General features: G+C 36.3%; 1 protein-coding gene across 3 annotated transcripts; it reads right to left on the bottom strand.

The window, feature by feature from the left end:
• Positions 1-59: 59 nt before the first annotated feature.
• On the bottom strand, positions 60-23,923 carry LOC110384188 (probable tubulin polyglutamylase TTLL2). Of its 3 annotated transcripts, none has more exons than XM_064034530.1 (13): positions 23,827-23,923; positions 14,670-14,763; positions 13,750-13,875; positions 11,890-11,993; positions 5,713-5,863; positions 5,169-5,331; positions 4,665-4,778; positions 3,708-3,913; positions 3,256-3,413; positions 2,672-2,885; positions 1,893-1,964; positions 883-1,077; positions 60-335 (listed from the first exon to the last, which is right to left on the bottom strand). In XM_064034530.1, exons 2-13 carry the CDS (start codon positions 14,748-14,750, stop codon positions 141-143), a joined length of 1,779 nt encoding a protein of 592 aa, XP_063890600.1. In that variant the 5' UTR covers positions 14,751-14,763; positions 23,827-23,923; the 3' UTR covers positions 60-140. The 3 variants fall into 3 exon arrangements, with proteins under 3 accessions (XP_063890600.1, XP_063890599.1, XP_063890601.1); XM_064034529.1 differs by lacking the exon at positions 23,827-23,923 and adding an exon at positions 23,469-23,559; XM_064034531.1 differs by lacking the exons at positions 1,893-1,964; positions 23,827-23,923 and adding an exon at positions 23,469-23,559.
• Positions 23,924-24,104: the final 181 nt, after the last annotated feature.

The raw sequence follows: 24,104 nt of genomic DNA, 5'->3' as shown, positions 1-24,104 counted from the left end.
TCGACCCGGGAACCACATACCCTGAAGGAATGTTGATGATGCAAATAAAAACAATCGTATAATGTATACTTAGTAAGCATTTATTGTACTATCTAAGGAATTTGCCTTACACATAAGTTATGGCTTAAAATATGAACACATTAAAAGGGGGGCAACCACACTTGGAAGTGGGGCCCGAAGTCTAGCTTCTTTCGGAGTGCCTCCTCGAAGACGGCGTCCCGGGCCGCGTCTCGGGGCCCCGAGTTGTCCTTGCCGAACTCCCGGTTCACCTCGCGAGCGGCCCGCAAGAACTTCGATACTTGGGCCACGCTGTCGCGGACATCTTCTACTGGCAACTGTGAAGAAAAACAAGTTAGACCGACTGGCATTCTAATTAATTGCATTTCCCTGGTTTGGTAATTTTTTTTTTTAGAAATAGTAATTATGTTTTGCGCCCATTTTTTTATTTTCTTTGCCATGCAAATGAACAGTGAAGTCTAATTTGAATTGTTCTGATTGTTTTGAATAGGGTAGATTTGGAAGCAAACTCGGGACGCGTTTTATATCAGACGAATAATTTCGTTGAATACAATTTCAAACTAAGCCGTGAAGATTCTATAAAACCTTATTTTCTGTAGATACTTAAATCGAACTCAAAAGTTGAGGCTAATTTCTTCGAAACAGTCCATCCATCCTCCGAGCCTTTTTCCCAACTATGAAAGGTCGGCTTGCAGTCTAACCGGATGTAGCTGAGTACCAGTGCTTTATAAGGATCGGCTTCCCTATCTGGCCTCCTCAACCCAGTTACCCAATACCCCTTTGTAAGACTGGTGGCAGACTTACTGGTTTCTGACTAGCCACACGTGCCACATTCTTCGAAACAGCATAATATTATAATATTACCTCGTCATCTTTCGGCAGTGAGTGCGGGTATATCCTGACCCAATGTCCCACGCGGCCTATCGCCCTGTTCCAACAGACGCCGTTCCCCCACTGGCACGCCGACATGACGCGGCGCCGAGACGCGGCCGTGGAGTACCCGCCGCGCCACGACTCGTCCACGCTCTCCGCCGGCGTTACGGGCACGTTCGATGTTGACTGAAGAAATGATGATGAAAAATCATTAAAGTTGTTTTTTCATAAGCTAAGAGTTTCTGACTGCGGTTCTGCACGGTTAGTCTTTGATCACATACAAAATTCGGGCAGTGAGTGACCGATCTACAACAAGTATATTATGCCGAAAATCTTGACCTATCTACCTAATTTACTACGAGCACGTGGAAGGATCAATACTTCGAGCAATAGCAAGTACCAATATAGACTACACGTGTCGGTTCATCTTTCAATGCCGGAACTATAACTATAAAAATTATGGCAGCAGACATCTCAATTAAACGACAATGTCTAGATATAACGAACTCAATTCAAAGCCTTGTACCAATTCAGTACCATTTAGTACCTAAGCGATGGAGTCACGGAAGGCATTTTTCTACTCAATCGAACTGTTCTATTTCAGGCCTTCGATGGTTCATGAAATAATTATATATTCATCCTTGTTCATACTTTGTCAAGGGCATAACCTTCAGGACTGAAAAAAACGCGAGATCTTGAAAAATACAAACATTCCGTAATTCGCTTTTTATGCTAATTGAATCGAATAGTTGTATATCGAAGAAATTGTTTTTATTTTATTCAATTGGCATTGGATGTTATCTTTTGTTAAAACGCAACATTTGCATCGCATGGTGTCATGCACCGCGTATAAAAAGAAAATGGTTTTACAGCAGTCAGCAATTTTGAGCCAGTAATCTTGTGATCCGCTTAAAAGATCGAGAGGACAAAAATACTTGGTTGTGTTGTCTGGCAAAACGGTTGAGATTGAATTATTTACTTTTTTTCAGCATGTATATTACCTGGGCATCAGCCTCGCTCGAATCTGTTTTGTATCGTCCACTGTGAAACTCCTTGGCTCTTTCTGTTGTCTCCTGCATTTATCACCATCAAGCCAATATAAAAATAAAATGTATTAATTTGGACTTTAGAATTTAATTAATAAAATTTTGGAATTTTGGAATTTGGAATGTAGATTTTATTTGGAATTCTGATCAACACATCGTCTTTAAAACGCTTGATCCGTCTATGCGTTAAAAGCGAATGATTACAATCCTCAATCAAGCATTGATTTATTTTGATTGTTAATAATAATCCATTTAAACAATTTATGATTCCATAACAGCATTTCTAAGCATGCAAGTGAATGGATATACTGGGAGGGGACGACTAAAGAAAAGATGGATGGATTGTGCGAAAGTTGACATGGCTGGAAAGAACACTACTTGTGAGATTACGGCAGACAGAAGAGTATGCAAGGGAAAAACATGCTGCGCCGACCCCAAACAAAATAGGTATAAGAGTAGGATGACGATGATGATGAATGGCATTTCTTAAGAATATAAAATTAACCTTTTCTATTTTTGGTCAATCCTCAGCTGGAGGGACACATAACTACCAAGGTTAACATTCCCAAGGAGGTTTGACGCCAGACAGGCGGCCGAGAGTAAAAACTAAGCCACATCAATTTGTAGAATGTCCAGTGTACGAGTGACAGGGAAGAATGGAAGCGGAACACAGATTACGCCGACCCCAAATAAAATTGGGAACAGGGCAGGAGGAAGAAGGAGATAAAATTAACCTTTTCTGTTTTTTCAGCAGGCTCTTTTTCCTTGTCGCTGGCTGTTCCTGCGGCGTTGGGCGTTGTCGGCGCGAGCGCAGTGGTCTGCGCGCCGGGCGCGGACAGCGTGACGCAGTGCAGCGCCATCGCGCGCCGCCGACGCACGCGCGACCCGCGACGAGCCGCCGACTTCGAGCGTCCGCGCCCGCCACCGCCTTCCTCTTCAGAACTGCAACTGTTATGTGTAAAAAACATTTTTAGTTGAAGTGTCGATTGCTTCTTTATTGTACTCAAAAATTTTAGAGGTATACAAACACAATACACATACACGTTGCAAGTAGCTTCTGCATGTTGAGGTACATACGCAGGTTACATGCATTTTCGAGACGCACCCTTATAACCAAATATGAAGCAAGCTATCATAGAAATGTATTCAGCTAATAAAACGAGAACTGGTTACTTGGATTTTAAAATTAACTCATACTAATCATCGAACTACAGTCTAGCTAGAGTGAGAATACATATAAACAAAGTATGTAAAGATAATCGAGTTCAAAGAAAAAGTTCTTTTTTTAGGTCTGATAGAATAGATCATTAAATTTCACCTATTGATAGTTGGCGTTGGTGGCGGAGGCGCCTTCAGCTTGGCCAGTCCTGTATGTTTCATGGGCAGTCCCAGCAGATCGAAGAGCTCGTGCAACATCGGCTGCTTCACCATCACGTCTGCCTCGCAGTCAGATGCCAGTGCTGGAGATAGATTCACCTGAAATCATGGGAAAAGATCCTTAAAGAACTGCTAGTTTATGGTAATAATAAATAATAAATTAAGTTTTGGAAATCAATTGCAGATGTTTGAGAGTATTTCTGAAGCATAGGTCATATTTTGAGTCATCAATTTATTTTTGCGAGTAGGTACTATTGAAGCAATTTCTAGATGCCTTATTATGGCGACGATTAACCCGTTGTATACCAGTGCACTGATAGGTATACGTGAGACACATATATTTATTTTCTATTCTTCTATAATTAGCGGTATTCAAGCAGTTAAAAAGTTCACCTCCAACAGCCAAGGCTTCAAACAATCATCAAGCAGGACATCAAATCCGTAGAACTCGAAGCAGTTCCTCGCCGGTGGAGTACCAGCAGCTTGGGCCAGCAGCGTCAGTGTCACCAGAGCCCGAATACGTTGCCACACCACCCATTCAGCCGCACCCCACCGACCAATCAACGCCTTCCGAACTTGCGTCAGTGTCCATTTGCACCCTGCAATGTTAGAAAATGACCTTATGAAATATTGGGCCCACACTCTCACAGTTCAGCTAAAGATGACCTTAGTATGTGAAGAACGTTACAAATGTGGGAACGTATTTAAAATTGAATGCTTTTAAGATTCACTACATTACAACGGATAAGATACAATAAAATATGAATTCCATTGAAAGCTAATATATTTACAAAAGCTTCATTAAACTGAGACATGCAAAGTAATTAACTACAACAAACTAAGTAAGCTTACTAGGTTTTTATAGTAATGCTCTTCTTCCATAGAAGAATGCAACTTAAACTGCACTAAAAAACTCAAATGTACCACTCACAAACTACAGTGTCTACTTAAATGCTTCTATCTATGTACATTTTCTTGTAAATAAAATACAAAATAGGAGTGCTTTTAAGGATTACTTCCGAAGTACATGGGTAACCAACAAAGCCTCTAAACCACTCTGAAGTAAGGGCGGATTTAAAACACAAATTACATATCAGCATCGCTAAGCCAACAATAATGAAAAATTATTTGAAACGTGGCCCCTTCAATTTGGACTTTCGCTTCTTGGTCAATGGCAACATCAAACCAATACTAGCATGCTTGGTCTACACATAGCTTAAAAAGAACTAAAAAAAACATTCAATACATACAACAGCAACACTGATAACTTCTTAAAAGCATCACACCGTTCACGTGTCAAGACGGCCGGTGTCAGGTACCGGGCGTCTTTAGTAACGTGTCAACACTCACCACTACCGATTCGGTCCTTACATTCAGCGTATCTCGGGCCGCTCTTGTTGAGGGAGGAGTTCGTCAGGTGGCGGTACGGGTTGTGGATGTCCGATAGGGTGTACTTGTCTGTGCCTGGAAGGGTTTGAAATAAAGCTTAGTATTTATTCATATTAGACCGAAATTTGGTATTACAAAAAATTGCCTCCAAAAAGCCCGCCTGTAAAATTCCTGTGAAGTAGAAGTGACATAAAGCCGTAGGCTCTGTATATCACTATATTTAAGTCCCATGTTTAAAGACTTAACAAAAAGGAGGAGGTTCTCATGCTTTATTCATGGTTCTGATGTTTGTTTTTTGTTGTAGAAATCGTAGACTGTCAGTAGCTACGAGAAACATTTAAACTAAACAAAACCATGATGGCCGTGCCCATCATCAGTTTATTTATGAAGAATTGATTCTGATAGCGATACGTGGGTATGGGTAGGTAGTGGTGCCTAAACCAAAAAGAAAGGAAAACTAAGTACCGAATCTCGCGAGTCCCTCAGCATACATGTAGGCAGTGAGTGGCCGATACCCCGGCACGCACACATACAGACGTAGGTCGAACTTGTAGCCGGCGATCAGCAGCGGCCGCTCGATGTATCGCTGCACCACGGCCGATGTGCCGCAGTTCATCTCGCAGAGGCTCTGGAATATATTTACATAGTTAGTTTAGCTAAGGGTGTTGTGCAGTAATAATGGGTTAGTTTAAATTATCAAGAATCCGACAAGCGGCAAGCACGAAAAGGCTTTGGTGGCTGTATTGGCCTTAAAAGTTGGTTATGGTTAAAATAAAAAGAAAAATCTAAATTCAGTCATCATCTGCCTAGCCTTTTCCCAACTCAGCTGTGTTGGCCTCATATCTTATCGGATAAAGTTGAGCTCCAGTTTTAAATGGAGCGACAGCATATGGCAAGCTGATACTCGTGGTACTTTCTGACTGACGGCCTGAAAGACTACCTTGATAGCAAGCTATAAAATTGTTCTATTGTTTATTCATTACTCAGGAATATCTGGACGACTACATACTCTGAACAAAAATATTCCTCTCCCCTGGCTCTGGGCGACGGGCTTGTGTATCCACACGACGTTCGCTCCCGCCCCATTCTCGTCGCGGCGCAATCGAGAACATTCGGAGACCAGCTTCGCGTACTCCAGGGGTAGGTGGTAGCATGGTGGACTGGAAAATATGGAAAAATTGTCTTAGAACAAGTAAAGTAACATGTCATTAGGTATTTATCGCGAAGAGTCACGTTATATCATTACGGCACGTCACGAGGTTTTAAGAAAACTGTGACACTAGGGCTTGTTACGTAATTAAACCTGCAGCGCTCTCGATGGAAGAAGAAGATTCAGTTTTACTTCGTGGTTGCAATCCAACGATAATCATAAGCTATCTTAGACTTGTCAATTTCCAAACAAAATATGAATCAACCTAAAAAGCAAGTACACGAAAACCGTCTTGAAGTAAAAGCCATTGCCTAAAAATAACCTGTCCGAAAATAGCTTTAACCAACAAAAATATATCAACAATTTCGTTCAGTTAATAGCTTCTAAACTTAGAGTTATCAAATAAAATTTTCCATTTTATGGCGGAAAACCCTATCGCAGATATAAAAGTAACTACGGGAACACAGAGAAAATTCAGGTGAGCACAATTTTGAAGCGTGTAGATAACGACAGGTAAACATCGATATATGTGACTCGATAGTAACTTCTGCTCCGGACCGTAAAATTTCGCCAGCACTGATTGGCGATAAGAATTTACAAGTAAATATATGGATGTTCACAAGTTGGCAACACCCCGCGTATCGTAAAATGCCGATCGTATTCTTTTCACGCAAAATGCAGGCGTAGTGGTTCGATTTTGTGCACGCAATATTATGATAATATGTAATATAGTACGCTTTTCTAGTATGAATTGCAGTCGTAAAACTATTTTACTACAAAATTTGATTTTTATTTCCAGTCTCTCATGACTTATCTTACATTTATGACGATTTGCTGTTCACCTAGATATCGAACATGACTCCATAAATTGAATTTTTATTTCAATAGGCCGCATCTATTTTTGAGTTGAACGACATTCGGTTAACATTCAGGTTTATTTATTTGAATGTCAACTTGTTTGCATCGTAGCCAAACATTACTTTTTCACTACCCCAGGCTGTCGTCATCCATTTAATGTTTACTACATTCTCTATCTCTCTCGCGCCCCCTTGAACGAAAACACAAATATTTGGGGTGATCCCGTCAGTTCTGTAGTTCCAACAATGAATACTAATATCCAAAACAAAACAAAACTATGACATTGATTCCTTTTTCTTCGTGCAATCGTCACGCGATCTCGGCGGTACCACTTGGGGGTAATTGCTGAAAATACGTTCATTAATATTCAAAACAATAATTTGGCATTACCGTGAACTTTCACCTTCCTACATAATGCGAGAATTTTTAATACGACCTTTGAAAACTTGGCAGTCTCGCAACTTAAGGTGTCCGATGCTACCCGTGCAGGAATTAATCCGAAGGTCTTTTCCAATTATATTCAGTTTACTGAAACAACTATTTACTTTCAGTTTTAACCATAAATTAATTGCAAAAGCATTTAGCGTGACCATAACTTAATGCAATAAATTTTAAGTTTCTGCTTCTTACAAGTTGACAGGAATACAGAGTCAAGTTGAATGTCAAGTTTATACTTAGGAATTATGGTAACTGCAGTGAATCCAGCATAAATATTGTCCTTGCATGAAATTGCACTGTAAAAAATAACTATAAAAATGTATTCGAACTTTCCACGTGGAGCTTACTTATAGACCATTTATAAAATATATAAATCGGAGATGATTATGTAAAGAGCACAGATAAGTCACTTTATGCAAGCGAGTATGTTACCTACTGCAATTCTGCATCAAACACCTATGATACGCACTTTTCACATTAAATCACACACTAAACATTTCAGAGTAAATTCGTATTTTTTTACCTCTGTAAGAATAGGTAATGCGAAATAATTCCGTGTGACACGCGATCCAACGCGTGGGTTCATTCAAATACCCGGTGACGTGAAGCGATTGACTCGTGACCCGCCGCACGACAATACAGACAACTTTTATATACGTACTGAGTACGCACTGATCACATAGATTAGCTAATGTGCAGATGCGGTGTTAGGTTTCATTTGAACATTTATTTAGACGTGACAGTTTTTTTTTTTTAATTAAAAAGGTGCAGTTCAAGATGTCTAAGGAATTCAACAGAAAGTACAAGATCTCCCAGTACCAGTATATAGAACAAAAAAAAAACAAAATCAAAAGCAGAATCAATATTTTTAAGAAGATGCCAGAACGCATAAATTAGAAGAAAATGTGAAACTTTTCTTAAACCAACCTCAAGTAAAAAGCCAAGTATATTTTTTTTGTTTTATCAAAATCTCCCTAACAACTAGGAATCGCATGTGCCTATAAAATTGTAAGTTCCAAAACTATCTGCTCCTATTAAGTCTATGATTGAAGGTAACTTTTATGATTGATGGATAGACTTGGATAATTTATTTCTTCGTTCCTTACATCATATGAGTTCCCAAACAACATTGAGTTTGTCAAAATTCTTTCCTACAATAAACGGGAATTCGTTCAGCTATAAATCAAAATTGCATGCGGGTAATTTTATCAAAATGTACTTTTTATGATAAATAAGAATGCGGCATTATCCTGAAACGGCAACATTATAAAAATAAATAACTTTTTATAGGCGCAGTATTTTCCTGAAACGTAGCCTTATAAACATTATCTTTGTGGGGGCAATTGTTGTCCTGATTTTTAATAGCACAAAAGTTCTCGAAAATATAAAGACAAAGAGGAAATAATCGCTTCTGAATTTAACGACAATTTTAAATCAATTTTATTAATCTTTGTAAACAATCGGTTCCCCAGTCGTTAATTCCCATCAGGATAAAATTACAATTTACAACATCGGTGCGGCTCGGTAAACCTGCGTGTACAAAAATGGCTTTTTACCCGTTTTTATTGCTTTAAATTTGTAAAAATGACCCGATATTAAACTGTTTTCATTATATCGTGAGCAATGAAATGAGGTTTACATTTCAGCTTTGTTTTCGATACATTTGTAATGGAAACAAAAACATGGTAACGTTGTTTACCGTTTTATACGGTTCTAAAAATACGCAGCGTTTAAATGTTTTGATTAAAAGCTAATGCTGCCAACTTTCGTCCATGAACGGGTTGGCAACCAAACCCTTGATTAAAGTTAATTCAACTCCTAAATTCGTATTAAATATTCGTAATTGTGCCTATTAGCTAGTCAAAGTAATGGGCAATCAAATCGGATTATGATAATATTTCACGTCTTCTCCTAACACGCAATGCTTGATATTATATGATAACATCTATTGGCAGTGGAATAACGCTAAATATCATTTGTTTTTATTGACGTTAGAAGTTATAGAAATGACGTTATATACGGGTTATTAAAATCTCAAGTAATACCTTGTGGGTGAGAAGGTATTTATGATCGCGGGATTTTAAAGTATAATTACGCATAATAATATAAATTGTTTGTTCAATATTCTATTTCATAGTAAAATTGTTTGGTATCTAATGCAGAATCCGAAAATTTAGAGCTCTTAAAAATCTAATACCTACATACTAGCTCTATGGACTTTGCAGTTTTCATTGCACTGCTCATAATAATGGTAAAATACTTTTTACTGTTTATATACATCCTCAATCCTTACGAAATTGGTAAGAATCACTTAAATGTTAATTGCAATGGATCGTAATGCGGCTGTAAATAACGCAATCATACCATAAACGTCAATATAGTACGAGTATCTCGTAGAGCCATATGTAACAGATGTTTTTATCGATAAAGCTAATCGGTTGCTAATCGATCTATGTTGAAATCGTTTTTTATGAAGCATGTACGCATATAAAATAAAATTGATCTCTTTAAGTCAATGATTATATTCAATCTTAACTAGCCTTTTTCCCGCGGTTTCAACCGTCCCGTGCGAACTTCTGCCAGTGCTCGGATAAAATATAGCATGTGTTACTTGAAAAAAAAATGTGGCTTTCCAATAGTAAAAGGGTTTTGTAATTTGGTCCTCCTGTAGTTTCGGAGCCTTTAGATTACAAACAAAAAAAAAAAGGTTCCTCTTTTTTTATATAAGTTTATGATTAGATTGCGTGACATGCATTAACACGTGCTATATGTCTACAAAAAACCTTATGCATCGACGTACACTATAACTATATAACTAATACATAAACATAAGTAAATCAGTCATAATATTTACAAACCGATTATTTTCAGTACACCAAACAGGTTACACGGAGAAAACTCAAATATTATAGGTATCATAAACTATCATAAAGATTATTTATTTTTTCCGGATTCGCGGGGTAAGAAGATTAGTAGCCTGCCAATTTCACGTAACTTATGCCTTCCAAATATTCCTATAAAGGGAAATACCCTAAAATATCCGGCAGTATCATAAACTTATAGCTTACGTTCGAATAGGGAGAAAAATCTATTTTCGATATTTTTATTCGTAGCAAATGTACCGTATTATTAAGTAAAGTTTTTAGTATTATTTGTCAGCACTTTAAATATGTTTTTAAATTATTCTTTAGGGTGCGTCCACATCTGGCGAATGTGCCGCGAATGTGCAGCTCGCGAGCCGTTTGCGAGCTGCCCGCGAGCTGCGCGCGTGCATTTTTGTTCGCGCAGCTCGCAGGCAGCTCGCAAACGGCTCGCGAGCTGCACATTCGCGGCACATTCGCCAGATGTGGACGCACCCTTAGATATCTCCTGGATTAATTAAAATTCAATAAAAATGTTACAGTTTTTCTTGGAATTTATCGGTAGATGATGAAGATCCTTTTAAGATTTGGCTAATAAAATTCTGTCAAAAAATTAAAAACCTTGAAACTAAAAAATGCACATACAAAGCAACAAGTTTTATTTACATTTTTTAGATAAAAATAAAGCATAATAATTACTAAATTAAAACTAATTTGCTAATAAAACGTAGCCTCAACCTATTTAAAAAATTAACTACCTATGTATTTGCACTCATCGCGTTCCTAATACCATTCTTATAAATGTCATAACCCGAACACAATTGCAGTTAATCATCTTATACTTAATAATTAGACAATTAAGAGCAAAGTATATATTATATGCAAACGTAATTACCCATTGTTAAATCCTGACCTGTTTTTGATCAATGTTCAAATACGATCATTATATAAGAAAAAAATAATAATACGTTAGCATTTATAAAAAACCGAAATACGTACCTACCTTCAAATTGTGGTTATAAGAAAATTAAGATTTAATAGTTTGCAATTATAACTGTGAATTAAATATAATGTTTTGCATACCTGCAGTAATATTTCAGGAAAATAAATTATTTTAAAAGACAAAAATAAATGTCCCCAATAAACAGAATTAAAATATCGAGAAAAGCTTCAAGTATCAAAACTATTCGGCCCTCATATTAGCTTCTAGCAAGTGCATCAAAGTTCACGGGCCACGGCAGCGAGTGCCCACGTGACGTCTAGTTAAACGTCAACGTGGCGATACGTCAAAGCTACGGCAGGGCCGCACTGACGTAAATACCATGATGCATCAGTTTCACTGGTCAAGGTTGGGGTAGGTAATCAGGCTGAAGTGACATGGGAAAACCGGAATCGTTTTGTGTCGATTCAATTAACTGTTAGATACAATGTAGTAGATTTTCTTAGATATAGGTATGGGTTATGTTTTTAATTGTAGCAAGGCAAGGCAAACCGTTTTACAGTTGAGTTAGACTTTTATTTTAAACAGACATATACAATAATTACATGAGATTTCTCTTTTCGTAAAAAAAAATTATTATTTTACCATACCTAGTCGAACTTGGGAATGTATTGGATATAGGACTGTCAAGGAAGTATTCATATGGTTTTTGACAATAGTAGAACCTTCAAAATGTTTCCTCATATGAGACAGATTAGGTTTTCTTAGAAAAGTGTGCGTCAATTCACCCGCTCTAAATATTTAGATGACAATTTAAAATTCATAGCGCAATGTCGCGCACTGTGCTTTAAAAAGATGTCTGCAACTACAACCTAATTTGAACTTTAATAGGTATACTTAGAGTAGGTATTAGTTTCAAAATGAAGAGCTATCATTTACCTGAAATCGTATACAGCTCCGTAAATCCTCTTCATACATCGTAGGAGACGTGACAGATTGTCTTTTCTGCATATCGATCCACCTTTCGGAATGTGGTTCATGAACTGAAATACAAAATAAGATCTCAACTTTCTATAAGTATTTATTTGTTTTAAAAAGAAAGATGCATGAAGATAGAAGCTGTTCTAATCTGAAAATGATCACGGAGATCAAAAACGTTCACGCTTTTTTGGACCTTGACACGTAGTAACTATTATAGTAATCTGTGCCTTGACGTTCAAAAAGTCAAGTCAAGCCAATGTTGAATGAAATTATTGAGTTTGAATTTAACTTAAAAAAAATGCCATATGATATAAAATTTCACGGAGTTACGTGTCATATAAATATTTTGCTGGAACTCCTTAAAGTTAGCCAAAAAGTTTAGGTACTAGCTAATACTAAGAATGGTTAAGTTCATATATTTCCTTATAGATGACATCAGTTACTTTTAATGTATAGTCGTAGAGAAACATTTGCCGACCACATTTGTTTCAGGGCTAGACTAGTTATTTTTTATTTGTCATCGTGATACTATTTTCGTGTCTTTATCTATATATATGTTGCCGGCCGAACCCGATTTTAGGACAAACCAGTTTTGCCTAGGCTGAACTAGTTCTTCCTATACGAGTTAGGATTAACTAGTATAGCCTAGTCCAAACTAATTTGTCCTAAGCCCGATAGGACGGACCAGTTTAGGCTAGGCAAAACTAGTTGATCCTAATATCAATACGCACACTCTAGGATAAACTGGTATGGTATGATCAGGCCAAGGTTTTGTGAGATGCAGCTGCAACAAGAACTGTTCCACAAACAGATGCCAGTGCAAGAAGGCAATGATACTCTGCAATTCTAAGTGCCACCAAAGCAAACCGTGTAAAAATAAATAACAATTTTAATTAACATAATACTCGTATGATTATTGCTTCTTAAAAAAAAAACAGTATTATTTGTTGTAGTGTGATTGTTTGTATTACCAATTATTATCCATAACTTTTAACGACAACAATTTTAATTTGAGATTTGATTAATGCTTCTATTAAAAAAAAATACTTACCTATTATGTATTAGTTTGCTACATATATGTAGTATGATTGTTCGTATTATCAATTTACCCATAACGACGAATCATTATAGTTTAATAAAGATGATCATTTTTCTAAACACGGAGTAGTTTATTTAGTTCATCTATATATTTAGACTTTTAGATATGTATATGTTTTGACTAGGCTATACCAGTTTATCCTAGAGTGTGCGTATTGATATTAGGATCAACTAGTTTTGCCTAGCCTAAACTGGTCCGTCCTATCGGGCTTAGGACAAATTAGTTTGGACTAGGCTATACTAGTTAATCCTAACTCGTATAGGAAGAACTAGTTGAGCCTAGGCAAAACTGGTTTGTCCTAAAATCGGGTTCGGCCGGTAACATATATATAGAGATCAGGAAGTTACTACTGTATTATTTCTTCTCATAACAATACCAAATAGTAGTCGTAAGTTACGAGTGAGTGTTCAAATTATTATATCTTAAAACTAGTACCTAAACACTACAGAAGATAATAAGCTAGAATAATAATCTTAAACATATGGTACATCTATTACTAGGTCAACAACTTTAGGCACCCGGATAAGCTTATAGCGTTCCTCGATAAATGTAAAACTTTTTTTCTATTCGTTCTTGAGATTTGCGCGTTCAAGCAGCTATTTAGCTCTATAGCATACCTAAATGTAGATTATTTATTGCTTTATGATACCTAAGTATAGCATCGCTTTCATTTCAAAAGATTTCTCTTATGTCAGTTGGCAATACTGCTGGCTACAAACCTGCCAGTCTCCCAAGGTCTTGTAGCTAGCTGCAGGGAAGGCGCTGGTCTTCCACCACAGGTTCCACCTCTCCTCCAGACCTGAGTGGTAACCTGGGTACATACGCCAACCACGCTCGGCACATACCTAGTAATTTAAAACAAGAGAATAACGTATCATTTGAAATGTCCAAGATACAAGATACTTTTATTTGTATTTAAAACTCGAGTGTACATAGAATTATGCAGATTATTATAAAAATAATGTAAAGTAAGCCCATCCTGTCTCTTAGGCATACAAATATATAAAAAAAAAACTAGTTCCTATTTCAAATTGTATGTAAAGGTCAATAACTTACCTACTGTAAGAAACCCAATGAATAGCAAAAATGAGTTATCTGTGCACTGTGCAGTTTTAAACGAATAAAACTTTTTTTACATTTGCAAGTTAAAAACATTTATTTTACAGTTATAATTATTGGCAATATTAACACGGTAGTAACAATGTGGTGTCATTTACAACAATAATAAATAATTGGACTTTACACAATCAATTATTTCATATGAAAATGCATCTACATTGTGTACTGCGAACCAGTTTACGTGTAAACAGTTACCTAACGGTGTCAATGATATAATAGTTTAATTATATAGCTTCTATACTACATGCTATATTATCTACATTTCAATACATGAAGGTTTATAACCAAGGAGGAAGCAACTTCAAACAGCCGCGTTCCTTGTGCAGTTTACGACAACTCTTATTTACAACTTATCGATGCCTATAACACATAAACGTTATGTAAAACAAACTTCCTCGAATTAACAATAAACTGCTAATTATATTAAAATAACAATTTGCTACATAATGATGACTATAACTCGTATTCTAAAGCATAAATGCAATTTAACTACACGTGCCCCGTCAATTAAACTTTATACCTTGACCAGCAAGCCGGGTCCCGATCCACTATCATTGAGTCGGAATATAAAAGGTTCGTCATCATCGAAGCTGCCGTCCATTCTTAGCACAGCGCTAAAAACATGCCTTTTTATTAAAAAAAAAACCACTGTTTTTTTCTAAGTTTATATTATGAATCGCGATACATGTTCTTGAATGGGATATACTGGTGTATTTAGACGCGTGAATCGCATGTCAGCTTATCATTGCAATCGCTGTTATCGTGGTATCGTTCGACACGTTTAGTTCGCGAGCGTTCGTTCGCGCGGGCCGACCGGTGCTCGCCGCCGCCCGCCCTAGACTGTCTCCGAGTAACGTTGCAAGTTGAGCCCGACCCCAGTGATTTATAACTGTAACTCCCCTTTCGTGACACAAGCCTCCTGTAAAAAGCAACGTAACAACGATAATGCATTTTGTTAGTCTAATGACGCGTCGCTTTTTATATTTAATCGAACAACTTCGGCAAAGTTGAATAACATTTTTGATGAATGCTACACGGGTTTTATTTTTATTCGGTTGCTAGCGACTTGGTTACGATTTCAAATAGATATACATGCTGTGTCATTTAGGTTGATCACTGGTAATGATGATGAGATTTTTTATTTAAAAGGATGCATTGTGAGACATGTATATTAGCCATCGTGACAAATAAATTGTTTTAAAATGAAAGAGTTTCTGGAAAACAGTAACTATTTTTTACTTGCAAGTTCAAAGCAAAGGCTTATGTAATAGTAGGGGAGGCCTAGAAGGGATTTCGGGATTTACTCAAGCGCGGCAGATTAGTATATAGGGAGGTACCTATTACCCCATTTAACACCTCCACCAAATATAAGCCCTGTATATGCAGCCGCGCGTCTAGAATAAAGGATCAGATTAGTAAAAAAAAATTATCATCTGACATTCTCCAGCGCGTCAGATTAAGATAGGGTAAGTTAGTTATATGCTAAAAAGTGTATATTCCACTAATCTGACAATTTGCGATTGACGATAAGAAGTAGGAAGGTTACAAACTTGTAAAAAAAAAACGTCATCTTGACTTTCTCGAGCGCGGCTATTTTTTTTTTTTATTTTGAAGGGAGTAATTCAACGTTCACGAAAAATATAAAATCTGACGATTCCCGTAAGCCGAAGTAAGGAAAATTAATCGATAAAGTTTAAAGCGTGCAGCTACGTGATGCCGGTATTCTCCTCCCAAGTTTCTATTCCTCTCTCTCTTTTTTCAATTCAATTCATTTGCAGTAAGTGTTAGTACATTTTGGGTCTTAAATAATCTACACTAATATTATAAAGCTGAAGAGTTTTTTTGTTTGAACTCGCTAATCTCAGGAAGTTACTGGTCATGGTATGCAGATATATTGTTTTTAACGAAGACGATTCATTTTATTGGATACTTTTGTTAAATACGTGTGCCTTCCAGTTGCATTGTTTGCCTATAGTGATACCGAGAAATGCCGTTTCTATCTCTTTCTATCTGTTCTGCAAGAGTGGCAACGCGCAACTCTACTGGATGGTTTTAAACTAATAAATTAAGTCGAAATACGTATTTTTTTTGTATGAAAATAGCTGGGAAAAAGGCTGGGCAGATTATTTAGATATTAGATTTATCTATGGGTATTAAATTGAATAAAATTAGTTTTTGTAAGATTTACGCGTAGATTATTTCCGTCAAGCCATGTTATTATAGATTCTATTGTATTGTTTATGACACATGTCATTATAATTAAATGTAATTTATTAAATTATAGAAATGTATGTAATGTATGAGCAGATTGAGACACTCCGCTAATAGCAATGTCATATATATCATTGTATGTGCCTTCTTATCGAGAACAACCTTTATTATAACAGCTTTGTTGAAATGTTTGTCCGTTCTGAGATATAGATCAAAAAGTGTGTAAAAGTTGATAGTACTTAGAAGACATACTCGTAGTAGCACTTAGATATTCCTTTAAAAACTTGAGATATCAATGGATTATTTAGTTTTAACTTTTACACACTTTTTGATCTATATCTCAGGACGGGCAAACGTCAACAAAGCTGTCATATTAAAGGTTGTTCTAGATAAAAAGGCCTATACAATGATATGTATGACATTGCTATTGGTGGAGAGTACGAGGTTCCGTATATTTGTGTCCATTGTCCTTTATGTTTTTCATACTTATTTGCTTATAAATAAAAGTTTTGTACTTCAAAGAATAGGTATATACTGGTTTATTTACTTGAAAAAAATTGTTAAAAGGTTTGCAAAAAAACTTTCCATTGTCAGATTAAGCGAATTCCTCCAGATAATCGTCAGATTATAAGATGATTACGTTAAGGGTACATAAATGAACCATATATATCTTAATCTGACGCGCTCGAGTATTTCAAAATGGCGATTTTTTTTTGCAATTTCAAGTAATGGCCACGAGTTTAGGTCACGTCTAAATCGTCAGATTATTGCATAAGAGCCTTCGTTTTGGTTCACTTAACACCCCTTTTGATAATCTGACGCGCTCGATAAAATTATTTTTTTTCCCATTTTTAACCCTTCCCTACTACCACCCCCACCATGGAAACAGTCAGATTAATATACGTATGTTTTCAAAATGACGTAGGACGTGCATGCTATTAATATCTGACGCGCTCCAGTATGTCCATGCAACTGTTTTTTTTTACATTTTTGAAAGTTTATAGCTGCTCCACCCACCGATGAAAGTGTGTGTATGTCAGGACATTTTTTAGGGTTCCGTAGCCAAAATGGCAAAAACGGAACCCTTATAGTTTCGTCATGTCCGTCTGTCCGTCTGTCCGTCTGTCCGTCTGTCACAGCCGATTTACTCGGAAACTATAAGTACTACAGTGATGAAATTTGATGGGAATATGTGTTGTATGAACCGCTACAAAAATATGACATTAAATAGTAAAAAAAAGAATTGGGGGTGGGGCCCCCCATACATGTAACTGTGGGATGAAATTTTTTTTTTCGATGTACATACCCGTGTGGGGTATCAATGGAAAGGTCTTTTAAAATGATATAAAGTTTTCTAAAAAACATTTTTCTTAAAGTGAACGGTTTTTGAGATATCAGCTCTCAAAGTCGTAAAAAGTATGTCCCCCCCCCTCTATTTTTATAACTACGGGGTATAAAATTCTAAAAAAAATAGAGGTGATGCATGCTAATTAACTCTTTCAACGATTTTTGGTTTGATCAAAGTATCTCTTATAGTTTTTGAGATAGGTTGATTTAACTGTAATTTACGGAACCCTTCGTGCACGAGTCCGACTCGCACTTGGCCGGTTTTTTTTTCTTCTTATCATCTAAGCTTCGCAATCTAATTAGAGAATACCTTATCTATTGAATAGTCTGCCGGCAGACATAAGGAGTGAAACTAATATAAAAAAATTCAAGCGTAAATTAAAATTATATTATTTAGATATTATTTCAGTTTTATATTTGTAATTGCAAGTTCTTTGTCATTATCTGTATAGTATTTAGTTATAAGTAAATTTAATTGTTCTTAAAGATACTCACTGACCCCACAGTCAAACCATTACAACGGTTTTGTGGGGCTTAGCATATAAGATGGCTACCTTTGTAATATAAGATAAATAAAATAATAAATAAAATAATAAAAATAATAGGTCTCATTGACGCTCGAGTCACTCCCGATTTAGCACTCTCGCCTCCCCTACTATAAGGGCCCAAAATGTTTATCGAAAACGCATTCATTACCTTCATACATCCAACAAAGGATTAAAGTACTTCCCAAGAAAACATTTAATAACCGTCACCAAAGAGCAACTACGAGCCCACTCTAGTAATTAAATTCTATAAAACTTTAAATTGAAATCCCTGTCGCTTCCTGTAACCCAGATTTACAAACAGGTCGCATGATACAGGCTGTTACAATATAAAGTCACCTTTAAAAAAAACTACATGCCGTTGTCAGTTGTCAGTCATTGTAACCTGGGTATAATTAGAGCAAAAATTTTTTGCAAAAAAATAAATCCGACTTAAGCAATTATGCCTAACTCCTTTTAGGAGAGGCTACTTCTACTTTGGTGAAAACCGCATCAGTACAGCCAAACGTGTGACAATCGCAAACAAACATAGAAATGATGATGATGTCCTCCTAGACGATTTATCGGCTACGGCGGCTGTTCTCATGCACATATTATAGTGCACAAGCATTTGCGCATACCTACCTACAGCCTTATTTTTTTCAAGTCGGTTTCAAGTAAAGTAACTTAGTTCGCGTGCTGTAAAACTCCCACTACTAAACATAAAACATAACAAGCGTTAATTAAATTCGCTTATCCCTTAATTGACGGGTAAATTGCAAATAAACTCTAATAAGTGCAAAAATATGTGTGAATATAATGACAAAGCTTTTTATATAATAATATTTTTTTTACTGTTTCTTTACCAAAATTAGATTATTTTAATTCTAGCATTTTACGGTTTTATTACCTAATTATTATAAAAAAAACTCGATTGTCTGGGTATTCTCATTTATTTCATCATATTACATATACATACCATTTACATTTTTAAACAATATTTGTAAAAATAAAAACCAATTTAAACATGTAATAAAAAATAATAAATATAATGGCGTCCACGCCCGATTTCGGCCACGGCGGCTGTTCTCATTGTAAGGAGATCAGCCAGCTGCGCAGGACATGTGCACGAGCATTTGCGCTGACACATGTGCACTCCCTATTCCTTCACTCTCATAACCCGTTGGGACGGTAATCCGACACGACCGGAAAATTTGCCAAAACGTTCAAAAAAATTACTAATTGAAAACTAGTTTAGATATCCAATAATTATAAAATTAAAACCTATTTTAATCATGAGCTCTAACCTGCCCGGCAGTTCTCCAGTCATTCACATTTTCTTCTAAAAGCAAAGTTGGTTAAATCGAATTACCAAAACCAATTTGAGAACATTTAGCTTATTCAATACTGTCTTCGCCTTTGCCTTTCTTCACCGAACTTGAGACCAACTTTCAGTCTTAAAATGGCTCAATTCCAACGTATAATGCCCGTTTTCACCAACGAATACCTAAATTTAGGGAGCATTTACGGAACACCTAATAAGAATTTCATTTTCACCAAAGCCTAGGTGTCAAATTATAACCTTAAAATTTGACTTCAACTTGGGGGCCCGATTGATGCCTGCTTAAACAACCCCTATCATTATCATTACAGAATACAAACATATTTTGAACCGTGGATAGTGAAATGTACCTTTATATGTTATGTAACACCAAAAATATCATGTTTAAAAAGCAAAAAAATACAAAAAAAAAATGAAACGTAAACTTTTAGAAAGTTTAGAAGCTGTGGAGGTTGTGGATATGTAAAATAATAATCATTAGAAGACCACGTACCTATCTTACGTGAAAGAGCAGATGACTGAGAAATAAGTACGATGATCATGACTTTTTTATAAGACTAGCCGTTTTCCCGCGGTTTCACCCGCGTCCCGTGGGAGCAACTGCCCGCACCGGGATAAAATATAGCCTATGTTACTCGCAGATAATATAGCTTTCTAATGGTGAAAGAATATTTAAAATCGGTCCAGTAGTTTTTGAGTTTATCCATTGCAACCAAACAAACAAACATTTTCCTCTTTATAATATTAGTATAGATATAGATTATAGGTTATCACTTGCTATGAATGCACTTGCTAGGTCGTGATGTCGCTGAATTATTCAAAAATAGTTAGTCCTGCATGTCCATAAATATACAGACCATAACAGATGCAAATCTGGTAATCACTGATGTAGTTTCGCGGTGGCCGGGACATCTATAGGCCTATTCAGACCTAAGCGGTATTCGCTACCGTCTACGGCAGAGAAAACCCTGTGGGTATGCGGTAATATGACTGTTCAGACCTAAGCGGTATTCGCTACCACCTGCGACAGAGAAAACCCAGTGGGTATGCGATAATATTACTGTTGATGTTCGGGACGTATGCCGCTGCTGCCGCGCGGTATGTACTTCTACCCACAGCGGCAGTGAATATCGCTCAGGTCGCTCTAGCCGCGGTAGGTATAGTTATTGGCACGGATATTGAGCCCTGACCTTAACCTGCGCAGAAGCCATTTATTGGTTTATTGCCTTGTGTACAGTGCGCAAAGCGATCCCCACTCTTCCGCCGAGAGCTCAATATCCGTGCCGGTAACTATACTTGATACTAAATACCTGATCGAAACCCGTGCGGTATCTACCTCTACCCACAGCGGCAGCGAATATCGCTCAGGTTTGAATTGGCCTTAAATACCAAAACTGCAGTAGATACCAATGATTCAATGAAAATGGTGAATATGGAGGAGCCTATCTCCTAGGTGATAGGGGATACCCTCTGGAGGTAAGAAGTAGGCTAATATTGAACATAATAAAATATATAAATTAAAACAAAGATAGTAAACAAATATTTTAATATTAGTCCTCATATGATGTACCAAACATTATCATCATCATCCTGCACCAATTCAATTTGAGGTGGGCTGGGCGCAGCATGTTTTTACACGTCTTTCCAATTTCTCGCACCACCTGAAACTAAATAAATATAATAAATGTATAATTTTAACCCCATACTTAAATCCATCAAAACATGGAGAACAAAAATACAATGAAGTCGACAGTAAAACAAAGAACACAGTTGAACGGCAATATCTTATATTTATTATACACAGATATTATTCACATTTACCTGTAAACGGTTCCTATCGCATTAAAACTATTTGTAACTGGATCCAAGCTTTGTTTTTGGCTTCGTTCGTGGTCCCATCCGTTTTTTGTTTAATATTGTGTCTCTATGAGACGTCAGCAATTTCACTAGCTTGTCTTTTTCTTCTGCAAGAAAGGTTTATCCTCGTTTTCTCTTCTCTGCCAAAATAAACTTATCTATTCAACAATAATAAACCCAAAATTAACCTCACTCTATGTACACATACACATCAGTCAATTTGACAAACGCGCGAATGACATAGGTAAAAATTCACCTATAGAAAACCTCTTTACTGTTTTATTGCATAAAACATAGCGTAATGTAGTTTAAGTTAAATTAAAATAACATCACAAGAAAAAAAACTCACAGGCTTTAGTAATATATACTCGATAGACGTTTATTTCTTAAGAAGTAGAGAAAAATCATTTTATCGATAAAATATCGACTTTGCATTATCGTTTGTAGAACTAGTAATCTGTCACTTACTTAAGGGATCCATGTACAAGTGTGGTGAAAATGAATTTAGGTAGGTGTCAAATTGGGAGGGGTCTTTATTAAAAGTAGCTTTTAGATAGGGAAACGGTAAGAGGTTGTTGGTGAAAACGGGCATAATACTAACAACAGTCACCTAAGTATAAGCTCATCCGTCAGTCATAGCCTAAAAATGTCCTCTGCTGTACGAAGGCCTCTCCCAATATCAGGGAATTTACCTAAGTACAAGTACGGCAAGTACACAACGTGTCACTAAGCTTGACCAGCTAAAATATATTTACGCGGAAAATCTTATCAGGATATCTCTAACATTTTTATGAAGTATATACCAGGAAAACCGTTAATCCTGTTTTTGATATGCGGAACCAAGTTATGCAAGTCACAAGTTGACCAACAGACTTCTTGGAGTCATCATATCATATTCCTCAAGTTTTATTGAGGAAAAGATAACACACATGTAGGTACGTTACTTAAATTCAATTGTTTCTACCGTGACCTACTCTATAGTCATATCCTTGTTACTAACCCAGAGCAAGGTTCAGAACAAAATACTTCTATACTTTATGCTCCAAGACCTTCAAAACGACAATAGTAATAACGATAATTAAACGTTATGAAAGTCATTGACTCGAAAAATATATCAGTGCAACAAAGTATCGACAAGAATAATATATAAAACCTGCCAGACAAATAAATATTTGGAGCTAAATTATTTGTCTGGCTCATTTACTTATTACAGTATTTAAAAGACTATAAAATAAATAACCGATTTAACGATAGATCAGCCAAGAAATCAGACGGACTTCTAAACAATCCAAAAGTCTTAATTGAGATCTTAAATTAATTTATTTTTGTAAAGTTGTAAATGGAAATATAATTGTAAAATACTAGTTCTGTAAATATCTAAATAAAGACATAAAAGATTTTTAAAAAAAACCTGCGTGTGATCTCTCCTCATCTATATTGAAAGAACTAAGAGGTCGAAAACAAAATGGTTTAAACGTAACTGCATAAATAATTATCCCTGTAGAATCTCCCTCCCAAATTCAGTTTGGACTAAGCAAATAAATAATCTTGTCAGCCGTCATAAAATTAACTGCATTATTATTCGTTGATAGTCACAAACCATCATAAAAAGGCAGTTACGATTTAACATTAAAATTGTTTCTAATAGCTCGGAATTCTATGTATAGTGCAATTACTAGTCTAGCAATGGATTTTTGTCATTAAAATAAATGGTTGCGAAAGTTCGAAGGTCGAGGAAAAATGTTCGAACATAGTAGTGTAATGTAAGGGCAAGTTTATACCAAGACTATGAATAGCCTTACGAGTAGGGGAATAAAGTATTACGCAAACAAAAAACAAAATACATGCAGGAGGCTTGTGTGGAAGTCAGTAGATGCCTATGTTTAAATTTACTTAAAGGCAGAAATAAATGTATTAGCGTTTAAGAACTTGGAAGGAATTCTCGTATTTTTTTTTAATCCGAAAAATCGTCGGCCTATATCATACCGAGACTTTTTCCCATTGCAGTGAAGCAATCTCAATAAAGCCAAAAACAAACCTTTTTCGATTCGACGTATTTGGTCGATGTTGATTTCTCTCGCCATAGACCAATGACATCTGAGAAAACTTCTCACAGAGTTTCTTAACGTACCTGTGATAAGCTACGTTATAAACTTGGGCTTATATACGTATGTATTATTTGGGGTTGCAAAGTCATGAATTGGGAATGCTTGGGCGCAGTATGAAATAGCCTTTGGTGTTTATAAATAACGAACCACATAATTTAACGAGGAAATAGCTACCGTCATAGATGCTAAGGACGCACGATCATCGGGAAAGTGCAAGGTCACTACCAAGTCTACCAACCTAGGTAATTGTTCAACTATTCACAAATAAAACTAGCTCACTTGTCTTACCCGTAACGACGCTTAAATTCCACAAAATCTATGCATCTCCTGACATTTGAAGGTTAATTTTAAAAAATCACGGCTGCATTGACATTGTGACATTATCTTTCATTTTTAGAAAAAAAAAACTTGTTTATGGTTAATAAATTGAAGGACTGCACAGTATAAACTCCTTGCATAAATTATGTTTATGAGTAGCGTTTCTGCACTGGCAATAAAACAGTTGTGAAAAATATTCAGGAGCATAAAATATTTAATTGCAACCGGGTTTTTAAATAAAACGAAAG

Source organism: Helicoverpa armigera, chromosome 4 (genome assembly GCF_030705265.1).
Source record: "Helicoverpa armigera isolate CAAS_96S chromosome 4, ASM3070526v1, whole genome shotgun sequence".
NCBI lineage: Eukaryota > Metazoa > Arthropoda > Insecta > Lepidoptera > Noctuidae > Helicoverpa > Helicoverpa armigera.
This window is presented reverse-complemented; position numbering and strand designations above follow the sequence as displayed.

Coding starts and splice junctions, on each gene's coding strand:
- LOC110384188 (XM_064034529.1), bottom strand. CDS start 23,527: ATGTCATTGGTCTATGGCGAGAGAAATCAACATCGACCAAATACGTCG. Junction 3,914..4,664: donor TAAGGACCGAATCGGTAGTG/GTGAGTGTTGAC, acceptor CTAACATTGCAG/GGTGCAAATGGACACTGACG. Junction 336..882: donor CACTGCCGAAAGATGACGAG/GTAATATTATAA, acceptor TTTTCTTCACAG/TTGCCAGTAGAAGATGTCCG.